The sequence below is a fragment of the Monopterus albus genome, unplaced genomic scaffold (assembly GCF_001952655.1).
Source record: "Monopterus albus unplaced genomic scaffold, M_albus_1.0 scaffold34.1, whole genome shotgun sequence".
Lineage (NCBI taxonomy): Eukaryota > Metazoa > Chordata > Actinopteri > Synbranchiformes > Synbranchidae > Monopterus > Monopterus albus.
The window spans coordinates 4,286,588-4,298,136 of record NW_018127914.1 but is presented as its reverse complement, the minus strand read 5'-3'; the positions used below and the strand labels follow the sequence as shown (position 1 = coordinate 4,298,136).

Below are 11,549 nucleotides of genomic sequence, written 5' to 3'. Positions count from 1 at the left end.
CCTAGAGTGAAAACTGGATGGAAGGAGGAGCAAGATAAAAAAAACCTGAAGGAAAGAGACAGAGAAGATGACGTAGAGGTTAATGGGAATGGCAGGTGAAGGAGAAGCTTTAAAGAGTTTGTGAAGTTTTTGTTACTGCCGCAGTGATGCTTAGTGTGTGTTTGTGTTTGTATGTATGTATGTGTGTGCGAGTGTTGGGGGGGCACACCGTGCCCAAATACTCTGCGCTCAGTAGGATGGCAGCAAATGTGCAGGATACAGTAATTGGTGCTAGAGACCCAGCGGGACCCTGAGATCTACTCCAGCCTCTCCCACCATCACCCACACACACACATAATGTACAAACAACTCACGTGCATGCTCCTTAACACACGTACAAAGGCGGTCCCATATGTTCACTTTCTCTTTCACTATCACCGACACACACCCCCACCTGCTTGCTTACTTCCTCACTTGGCATGAAATCACACATCTGTGCACACAAAGAGAAGACACACATACTGTTAGACTGTGAATCACCTGATTTACATCACTCCCCCCCCAAGCCCTCACTCAGCCTCCTCTTCTATCCCACCTGCAAACAGCACCCACCTCCTTACTAATCTTTCCATGCTTCCAACCATAATTCAAGGCCACGGGAACACAAGCCTGTGTCCCATTAACTAGGAAGACTTCCTCCTTTCCTTTCTATTACTACATGCTCTTTTCTTTTAAGACCCACCGTTTACTCCACCTTCTTACTGGCAGCTCCAGGATTACAGGAAATTAGATTATAGGAAATGCAATAAGGTGATTTGTTACCTACTGTACCGGGAGTATCGTTTCAGGAAGTATTTTCAATTGCCACACCTCAGGTCAGAAAGACACAGAAAGCTAGGCAGCCAAATTAAGTTTTCTGCTGAGTCTGCTGTGGTTTCTATTGTATTTTGGTGCAAAGTAATAAAGATCGGTGCAGGAGCTACAGTATATTTGATCAGATTAGTAAACTAAAATGACCCAAATTACATTTATTTACATTGTACAGTACAGAAATGTGAAATAGAGGCATGTTCCTACAGTGAAAGCACCATCACCAATTCGGTCAGAAAGAATACCCCGACGAAACTGAACTAAGTTGATCAGCTCTCCATTTTGTAGATTTCTACCTTACATTTTGTCTTGAGAACCCATTTCGCCCCAGGCCTTTGGCAGCTTTACCAAGTATGACTGGCTCTGGTAATGTTTTTCCTCCATTTCTGTTCCTACAAGAAAATATCTTTTTTTTTTTTATCCCCCAACAAGATATTTCATTTTTCATTAGCTACTCTGACAATCTGGGTCCATAAAAGTGGCAGTTTTGTCACACACAGTTTGAAACAGCAGAGTACAATGAAGTTCAGTGATTTGTATTCAAATTGTGACTTACAGGTGTGTATGACTGTGGGAATTTATGTTTATGTGACACAGCAGACGGCACTTATTGCTCCCTCCACTCTCTGTCGCACACTCGGTTTTACCTCCATCTCTCTGCGTTGCTGTCAGGTTTTGTATGCAACATCCTATAAATTACAGTATGTTTCTAGCAGGCAACCACAACACATAAATGATAAATTCCTTGAACTAGGTCCTTGTTTGTAGCTGCTTGTAGCTGTCATTTCAGCCCTGTGCAACTCACCAACGCACAGTTCAACCTCAGATTCACTCTCCAACTTGGTATTAATTGCATGAAGACAGTGATATGATGGCAGTTTCTCTGTGCAGACACATAGTTCCCAAGTGTTGGTGGCCTTTCCAAATAGTTTCCTGAAAGCCCAGAAATACTGGAAAACCATGAATTGTGCATATTACAGTGCCAAGTTATCCTTTTTCACAATATGCCTGCACAAACTGTCAGGACTGATAGCCTATCTTCCAAATCATAGGATATGTATTTCTTGGTATCAGGTTGTATACATATCCATCAGGCTTTATCTTACTAACTAAACCTTCCATAATCCACTCCTCCACACACTTCATAACACTGCTGGATCCCTGCCATCTGTACGTGGGCTTACAGTGTGTATGTGTTTGTGTGCATGCATACATCTGTCCCATGTGTAGTGTATACAGTATGACCGTGCACGTCTCCTGGTCTGTGTGTAATGTTGTACACAGATTGGTTGCGTGAGTGAGTGTTTGATGGTCGATAAACTTGCTGAAACAGCCTGGGCAGCACACAGGTTCTCCCAGCTTCACTGCAGTTCACTGGGTGAAGAATGGCTTTGCACAGTGCCTGTTGTGCTGCCAAGTGGTCTAGACTCACTTTATTCTCTCCTTCCACCCCCCTCTGTCTCTATTACCTGTCTCACTTTCTTTCTTCCCTTGATTCCCACAATTTCACATTCTCATGCAGCCTTACTCTGTGTCTTTCTCCAGGTAACACCATGATGATCATAGTGGAGAGCATGTCTAACGGAGCCCTAGATTCCTTTCTTAGGGTACGTTTTTTTCTGTGTGCTTTTTTTTTTTTATTTAAAATTCATCTTAAATTGTCTTAAATTACAGATATGTTTTCTCATTGTACCAAAAAAGAATCATTATGTTCTGCATTCACAAACTAGGCATTTTGTCTAATAATCATAACACAACTATTATGAGACAGTCCTGGGGCAGCAGTACTTGTGCTCATTACAGTAATAAGGAAACTGTAACATAATTAACAACACAAATGAAGTGTTTCTACTCAGAAATGCTGTAAGCCTCTGTAAACTGTTATTGTGCCCCTCTGCTCTGCAAACCACTGCTGCGTGCTTTATAATGATATGAATTAATGGCCTGTTTGTTTTTATCCTGCAAATGAAAAGATTCAGCTCAGTGAGCACAACATTGTACTAAAGTAACAGATGTGCTGCCTTTTCTTTGGATCACTGTATTCTGCACACTGACCCGACTTTTTTCCTCCCCTCTGTATTCTCGTATTCTCCTCTTTCTTCTCTGAACCTCGCCCAATGCATGTTGTTTCCCCCCCCCCGCCCTCTGGTTCTCCACCTGCTCTTCATTTCCTCTGATAATCTCAGAAACATGAAGGCCAGTTGAGTGTCATGCAGCTGATAGATATGTTGACCGGAGTGGCATCCGGGATGAAGTACCTCACTGAAATGGGCTTCGTCCACAAACGGCTGGCTGCACACAAGGTAAGGGAGCAGGTGGGAAGAGATGATAGAGGAGAGGCTGCAGGGTGATGTATGTCTCTGGCTGTTACAAGTATTCACAGGTGGGTTACAGAATACAATTTGTCCTTGTCTGCAGACATCTTTGACAATTACTCACAGGTAGGTTTTTATTTGAGGAATACACGAAGCTGAAAACAATGAGACAGTGCTGTCAAAATTGTTTTGTTACCTCCAGGTTTCACTGTGTGAGTTTTACCTAAAAGCGCCCGTCTGTCAAAGTGCAAAAAAATAAAGGACAGGATCATTTGTTGTTGCAAACAATCAATTGTCCCTGGCGTGATAAGAGCTTTGCCCGGCAGGGTGGTGAGCTCTCATACTGAGGCTGTTTCCTTTCCACATACAACCAATGATAATCGGTTTATTCTCCTAATCTCAGGTGATGGTTAATGCCAACCTCAGCTGCAAGGTGTCGGGCTTTAGACCTCTTCAGGAGGACAAGATAGAGGCTGTCTACACCACATCGGTAAGAGAAAACCGTGGTGACCGGTGTACGCTGTAGCCAGGATGTGAGCTTTACTGAATGTTAGCGTTTGTATGTCTGCTTTAAGTGATGGCTCTCAAAGGGGCACAAATCATGTGGTAATGATATTTTTAATGAGCCTTGGATCATTTGACGCAGGTCATGTAAAGTTCAGTTAAGGTTGTATAACTAAGCTTTTAAGAAAAAAACAAGAGCTCATTGCTTTATTTTCCTGTAAATGTTTGGGTTCTCCTCAAGGTGACCCCACTCCTTTAAAGATTCTTTTGATCTGCTAAAAAGATGTTCAAAGATTTTGAAGGAGAATATTAAAGTTTTCACTCTTTGTGAACTCTCCACACCCTTTAACTCCATGTCTTACATCATCCTGTTCTCTCCACTAGCACGGAGGGAAAAGTGTGGTGCTCTGGACTGCTCCGGAGGCCATCCAGTATCATCGCTTCTCCTCAGCCTCCGATGTCTGGAGCTTTGGTATCGTCATGTGGGAGGTCATGTCCTACGGAGAGAGACCCTACTGGGATATGGGCAACCAGGATGTAGGTGGAGACAGAGGCATATAAGGATGCTTTCCATTAATCTCTCCACCTAATGCTTTTATTTTCTGTATTGCTCCCTGAGCTTTTCCAACCCCCTATGAGTCCCTTTATCAATAAACTCTATATCCATACCCCTTGGATCTTATTAACAGAAGCCGCAGTACCTCTGAAAGCTTTTGCAGGGCCTAAGTCCCCCTCTTTAAGCCTGCTTCAGCTCCATGACCAATCCTGTTTTCTCTTAAGGATGCATTGACCCCCTTCTAGTGGCCTCTACCTGAGTGCCATCCTGCTCTTAAAAGTGATGAAAATCCCTCTGGAAAAATTCATTTTCTTTCAGAAAATGTAAAATGTTTGCTATTTGGGAGCTGCAGGAAATGTCCAGTTGATAGGACCCTGCCACTTGACAGCTGCAACCTATGATTTCCAAGTCAGTGTGGGTGGGCTCTCTGCTTTTCTGACATCACTCCTGCATCTTTGTCCTTCAAAAAGGGTTGTTTTTACCCTGTTTCTTGAACAAAGTCAAGCCTCTAAAGTGCAGTTGAAAGCATGGTCTAAGAAAGAGGCAAGAGAGACCTTTTCTTTTTCTTTCACTTGAAGTATTACCAAAGATAGTAATCACTTTTATTGAGTTATTATCTTTCATCAAATCCAAAAACGTCATGATGCTAATGCTCTCTCAAATAAATCTAATCAGAAAACAGTGCCTGCACTGCAGGCAGGTGCATAGTGGAGGATTAGTAAATTAATATGGATGAGTTATTCAGCAGGCACAAGAATAGCAAGCTTTTTAGTGTCCCTTTTTTCAGTGGCCTTTCCCAAAGCAGAAGAAAGTTTCCTCTCATCCTGGTTCATATTATAAAAACTTTCCAATTGAGAGGGCAAAGGTCAAACTTGTGGTGCGCCAGGGATATTAATCCACTTTAAATTGATACATTATATCACAACGGATTTGTTGGCTGGCCTGTCCACCTGTGATCCGTTGTGCCCTTTACCTAACAGCTTTGATTAAATGGAAAATGTCAAATGCTGAAAAGCATTTTATGAATGCTCTTTAGTGAGATAGGAGCTTAAGAGGCTGAGAGGATGGTGGAGTGGGGCACCAGGTGGGCAGGTTGGCAAATAATGTGTTTCTGGAAATAATGCTGCTGATGAATGTCATTTTTGTGATTATACTCTGACTTTATTTCTTCCTCTCAGAAGATTGTATTTCTTAGTGATTTAGGAGGAAGGTATATTTCATGTCCCCAGATATTTTGAGAAGAAATCTCTTTTGAGGTGTCACAGCGAATGGATATCAAAGGGGGGAAGACAGTTTGGTGGAGGAGTAAGGACCTTTGAGGAAGTCTGCAGGGATGCTTACAAGCTCTGCTATTTGGAGACTTAGGTTTCACAGGACTGGATGAAAAATACTGAGCAGCGATGAGACGCCAGTTTTATTCAAATGTTTATCTTCCAGAGTAGGTCAGGTATCACTGAAGCATTTAAGAAAGTAATAGCTTTTATGATCTGTTTAATGAGATGGTTCTTCTATTTTAAACCTGTCAGGGTCATTTTTTTTTATTCACAGGGCTACAATATTTGCATTATAGGAAATTAAAATATTATAATACAGTTATTTGTGGACAAGACCCTGCTACTGTGATATCCTATGAAATGACACTGAATATCCTGTTGTCAGTTTTGAACCCACAGACAAAGTAGCCAGTCATGAAAGGTTTTGCATTGGTTCATTTTTGTAAGAATAATTAATTTTTTCCCTCTCGGATAATAATTAGCTATTTGCTACAAGGTTTTAGCTTTAGTTACTGCAGATTTGCATTCAGCTTGTATCTTTCAGGTTAATAATATCTCCATGAATTTGTTTGTTCTGGAGTTGGTGTCAGCTTGTAAAGCGACTGTAGAGGAACGCTGGCTTATAAATCTGAAAACATGCAATGGACCATTGCGGGTGATGCAGTTGGTGACAAGAGAAAATGAAAGCACCAGCACTTTTCCACTCTTATTTATACAAGTAGAACCTGTACTGTCCAAAGGTTTCTATACTTGGAAACTAAGCAACTACAATGTATAACTTTTTAAAGTAGAACAAAACTTTTCTACATTCTTACTTTCTTCCCTCATCCTGTCCCACTAGTCACAAACTCTTTGGAAATGTATCCAATTATAGTATAACTACTGGAAAATTTCAAGTGCAACATGTCTAACCTGATATTATTGATTTGCTGTTTCTGCGTGTAGGTGATAAAGGCCATCGAGGATGGTTTCAGGCTGCCAGCTCCAGTTAACTGCCCTCCACATCTCCATCAGTTGATGCTGGACTGCTGGCAGAAGGAGAGGACAGAGAGGCCCAGCTTCAGTCAGATCCACTCAGCCCTCAGCAAGAGCATTCGTTCTCCTGATGGCATCGGTTCCTCCACACTGGCACGCAGGTATGGTCAGGTGATATACTACAGGCTCAGTAAATTAACTGCTGTGCACATTCATTTCCAAATATGATCTGTTTCTGAGTATTCTCCTCCATTTCATCTTCTCTAGGACCCTGAGTTCATCCATCGCCCTAGCAGAAAGGCCTCTTCCCTCGTTCCCATCCTTTAACTCAGTAGGAGAGTGGCTGGATGCAGTGGACATGGGCCGATACAAGGACAACTTCACTGCTGCAGGATACTGTTACTTGGAGTCAGTGGCACGAATGACTGTACAGTGAGTAGTTTTATACAACACTGTCTCTGTGACCTTTCATTTCCTGTTTTAAAGCAGGTGGCTGAGTGAGAAAGTCTGAACAGATCATTGAGGCGATAGCTGCATGAATTGATGAATTGCTCTTTTAACCTTTGACTATTAGATTTACACACCTAAAAAAGTACTGTGTAAAAAATTTTGTAAATATCAGAAATATTCTCTGGTTCCAGCTTTTCAACTGAGGATTTACTGCTTTTTTGTCTTGTGTAAAAAGTGAATATTAAGGCCCATGACACACCAAGCCAATGGTTGGATGTCAGTGAGCATGTGTTGCCCTTGTCTTCATGGTGTGTCCCACACCGTTGGCACTAGCTGGACCCTCTCGGCAGATTTCTGGCCAATTCAGCATGTTGAATTAGTGTTGGGCCTCGTTGGAGAGAGAGACCACTCTGATTGGCTGTTCAGCTTAGTGAATCAATGCACGAGAAGAGAAATGTTTAGGAAAGTGCCTTCAGCCTGTTGCTGTAGTATCCATGATTTTAATGCAGTTTATTCTTGATTTTCGCCTCCACAACCTCCTTTCTTCTTCCACAACCGAAAGACCGAGGGCAGAGAACGGCAGTGTCATTTTCATCTTCTTATCAGACATGTTCTTGATTAGAAGCAGTTTTAAACAGCAGTTGTGTTGAATAAGAGCTCCTTTGTTTACAGCTTGTATTTCTGCTGTCTAGGTCTTCTTCTTTCCCTTTCTTAATGGCGAATACAGATACTACCACCTGCTGGCAGTGGGAGTTATATCTCTCACACAGGTGCAGAACATACGTACTAGTTGGACATTCGCTGTAGTTTGTGCAGTGTGTTCAAGAGCCAATTTTTCAACCTGATTGGCCCAGACAAACGCAATGTGAGGCGACACAACAGTCAGCCTGCGTTGCTGTTAGTTCTTTCATGTTGGCTTGGTGTGTTTCTGCCCTAACAGGGAAAACAGGCAATTTCAAAACATCACCTTGGGCTTTAGGAAATTGTTATTGAAAAATTTCACATCCTTCCTACCAATCTTGTTAAACCTTGATCTGTATCCACAGAGATGTACTGAGCCTTGGCATTACTTCCCTGGAGCACCAGAAGCTGATACTGACTGCTATCCAGACCCTCAGAGCCCAGGTCATCCAAATGCACGGCCGTGGTGTGCAGGTCTAGCAAACAGTTCAGTCTCATACTGCTGCTGCAGACCCCCACGTTCACTATGTGCAGACGGATGATGCGATCGAGAAGAGGAGAAAGAGAGAGAGCTCTTCCAGACTGCAGGAAAGGCGAGCGGATCTTTCAGATAAGTGTACTCCTCTTCACTCCTCCTTCTCGCACTTCCTCATGCGTTCCTTGATTCCTTCCTTCCTTTTTTCTACAAATCCCCTTGGAGATAAACATTGTTCCATTCACGAAGGAGGGATAGCAGCGGGGTGATGTCATGTGACTTTTATGACCTCTATCTGCACTTTTACCTTCAATAACGTGTCAGCTCCATTTCACTGGTTCTGGACCAGTGCTCAAATACAAATGAAATATTGTCTCTAACTGGATGGGTTCAGTCTGAGGCTGACCTGAGCTGTGGGAGAAGCAAAGATGTACTATGCTGCAAACACACAAGTCATGGCTTGGAGCTCAAAGAGACATATACATTTTGTGTGAAATTTCCCTTTACTACAACATCCATTCACCAAAAACGATATATCATTAAAGGCAGGAACAATTTTACTCTGGTCAGAACTGGCAAAGCTGTTTCCATATCGAATTTAACACGATTTACTACAAGGATACAAAATCATATCACTGTACGTCTGAGCTGATCTCATCAGATGGAACATTTTTGAAGATTAAACCTGGCTGCAGCTTAAGAAGACTGTGCTGTCCCAAGTCTATGGTCCAGTAAGTCTGAGGTTGGAAGAGTTGTGTGAGTGCTCAAAAAAATAAAGGCTAGACAAATGGGGCCAGCAAACAGTACAGTCCTATGACCAGTATAGGAAAGGAGGTACTCTGAGTTGTGGGTGATGATATACTGTATTTACAGGAATATCAGCCTGCTTTTTTTTTTTTTTTTTTTTTTGCTTTGGGGCTACTGATTGTGAAACAAATGCAAATTGTAAAGCAAAGGGTTGAAAGTGTGTTTGATTGTTCATTCATTTGTTACACATATTTTCTTATTCCCTTAATCTATTTCTTCTCTTCTATGCTCTCCGGTTGTTTTCTTTGTGCATCTCATATTCCCTTTAGCCTGCTGGGTCTTGGTAACGTAATCCTCCTCTCCAAAGGCTCTCTCACTACCAACTTTAATAACCTGTATAGAACTCAGGCCAGCTCTGGAAGATAGCCTGACTCAGATATTTATCCGTATTTATTTATGTTTAAACACTGTAGCACAAACCTCTTCAAAAGAAAGGTTTAGGAGGGTTTATTTAACATATAGTATTTAAAAATAAAACAGTGGTTTTCATGTTTCGTTTCTGTTCTATTACTTATGACTGTGGTTTAAATCTGAACAGAGTAGTTGTTTTGTTCACAGGATGTGAGAGGAACATTGGAGGATTCTACTGTCAGCACACAGTATCTGTGTATGCTTTAACACTGGATTTGCTACAGTTAATTGCGGGTCCATTATTATTGGATATGCTGTATAAATTACAGTGTGTTGCAATATGGATACAGTATTAAAGAATGTTAATTTTTTTTCCTTTGTTGCTGTTGGATTTTCATGTTTAATTTTATGTTGCTGTTAATATGATGCTCTACCACACTGTGTGGTTGCACTTTTTGCCTGTTTGCTCCCAGAATTCTCTCTGTACAGTGACCTGCCCCTCTGATTTCAATTTGGGATATGTGAAACAAGACGTTTACTGGAGCGTTATCTGATTCTCAAACCATTTCACAATATAAAGGACACATTTTTGACTAAAATATAACTGCTTTGTATTTGGTACAAAATGATTTTTTGTTCTGTATCCTTGTACTCTCCTCTCTCTGTAACCGTTTTGTCAAATTAAACAATCTCATGCGTCCTTACAGATGTTATCACTCAAAGTTGAACATATCTTGAAGAAACGAGGACAGTCCCTGACACACACGAACCTGGCTACAGACACAGACAAGCAGTCACAACACACAAACTGAACCTCGTCACCGTGATGAATGAAGTTGTTTCCACTCTCTATCCCTGTTACTGTGACCGTTACATGTTTAATACTGTAAATATGTATTTGAAAATGCTAAATCTATTTTTATAATTTGTTTGAAGAACAATGTGTTGAATATAATATCTGCTCACTGTGTAAGGGTTTGAGTTGTTTTAATTTAGGGCCATAGCTAAAAAAAAACTTTGGTGTTTGGAATATAAACCTGGATTTCTTTTTTTTTTTTTTTGGTTAGTTTTTGATGATTTTTACCTGTTAGAAGAAAATCTGATGGCTGTTATAATATTGAAATGTGTTATTAAAAAATCTCCAATACAAGCAAATGTTTTGTGCTGGTGCAGGTGTCAGAGTACACGGTGCGCCACAGCTTATGACATATGGTGCTGTGAAGCCACAGACCGGTCAGACTGCCCATGTTGACCCCTGTACACCACCAAAAGCGCCCACAACAGGTATGTGAGCATCAGAACTGGACTGTGGAGCAATGGAAGAAGGCGGCCTGGTCTTGTGAATCACGTTTTCTTGTACATCACAAGAATAGCTGGGTGCGTGTGTCGCTTGCCTGGGGAAGAGATGGCACCAGGAAGCACCACAGGGAGATGGCAAGCTGGCGGAGGTAGTGCTGGGAAACCTTGGGTCCTGCCATTCATCTGGGTGTTACTTTGACACGCACCACCTACTGAAACATTGTTGTGGACCAATTACACCCCTCCATGGCAATCGTATTTCTCTGAGGGCAGTGGCCTCTTTCAGTGGGAAGATGCTCCCTGCCACTCAGCAAAAATTGTTCAGGAACGGTCTGAGGAGCAGTCAGTGGTTCAAGGTGTTGCCTTTGCCTCCAAACTCCCCACATCTCAATCTAGTCAAGCATCTCCAGAATGTGCTGGTCCCACCTCAAAACGTACAGGTGTTAAAGGCAATGGACACGCTAATTCTGTGAAAACTTAATTCCCTGAATTCAGAGATTGTTACTCCTATGTTTACCACCATTTCTAAAAGGTTTTAATCTCACAGGCTATAAACGTTCAATTTCGGAAATGTATTTTTGAACATTTAAATGTACGGAGGCAGAAATCAACATTTAATTGGGATTAAAATATTGTCTTATATCCAGTAGCTTGAACTGAATGACAATTGCAATTATTTTCATGTATGTTTGTCCATCTACAATTTTCGTAGAACCACTAGTTACTATACATTCTGGTCTTTCAGTCTCATGCACAGAATCGTATTAATGTGTTGGTCTTTCTTAAAGGCACCCTGTGGGGTTTTGGACCACAGTAGTGGTATGGATCAATATTTTAAGAATTAGTCCCTGTTATGCTACAAGGTGGCTGCACTGAGCAGCTCAACAGTAAAGCTGGGGACTCAGTGTAAAACTCTCCCAATTATCTATCTGTCCTCTCTGGTGCAAACAAAATGAAAAGCAATCTTACTCATTTCTCTAACCTTAAAGCCACCTGGACCTATTGTACTTACT

At 41.6% G+C, this 11,549-nt stretch overlaps 1 protein-coding gene across 1 annotated transcript in view; it reads left to right on the top strand.

Moving 5' to 3' along the window:
- The window catches only part of epha10 (EPH receptor A10), a 164,878-nt gene extending 153,483 nt beyond the window's left edge, over positions 1-11,395 (top strand). Inside the window, exons 13-19 of the mRNA XM_020597396.1 lie at positions 2,395-2,456; positions 3,036-3,152; positions 3,568-3,654; positions 4,053-4,205; positions 6,444-6,634; positions 6,741-6,905; positions 7,970-11,395. Coding sequence (XP_020453052.1) covers positions 2,395-2,456; positions 3,036-3,152; positions 3,568-3,654; positions 4,053-4,205; positions 6,444-6,634; positions 6,741-6,905; positions 7,970-8,084 — 890 coding nt within the window. The 3' untranslated portion in view covers positions 8,085-11,395. The remainder of the gene's footprint in view (positions 1-2,394; positions 2,457-3,035; positions 3,153-3,567; positions 3,655-4,052; positions 4,206-6,443; positions 6,635-6,740; positions 6,906-7,969) is intronic.
- Positions 11,396-11,549: the final 154 nt, after the last annotated feature.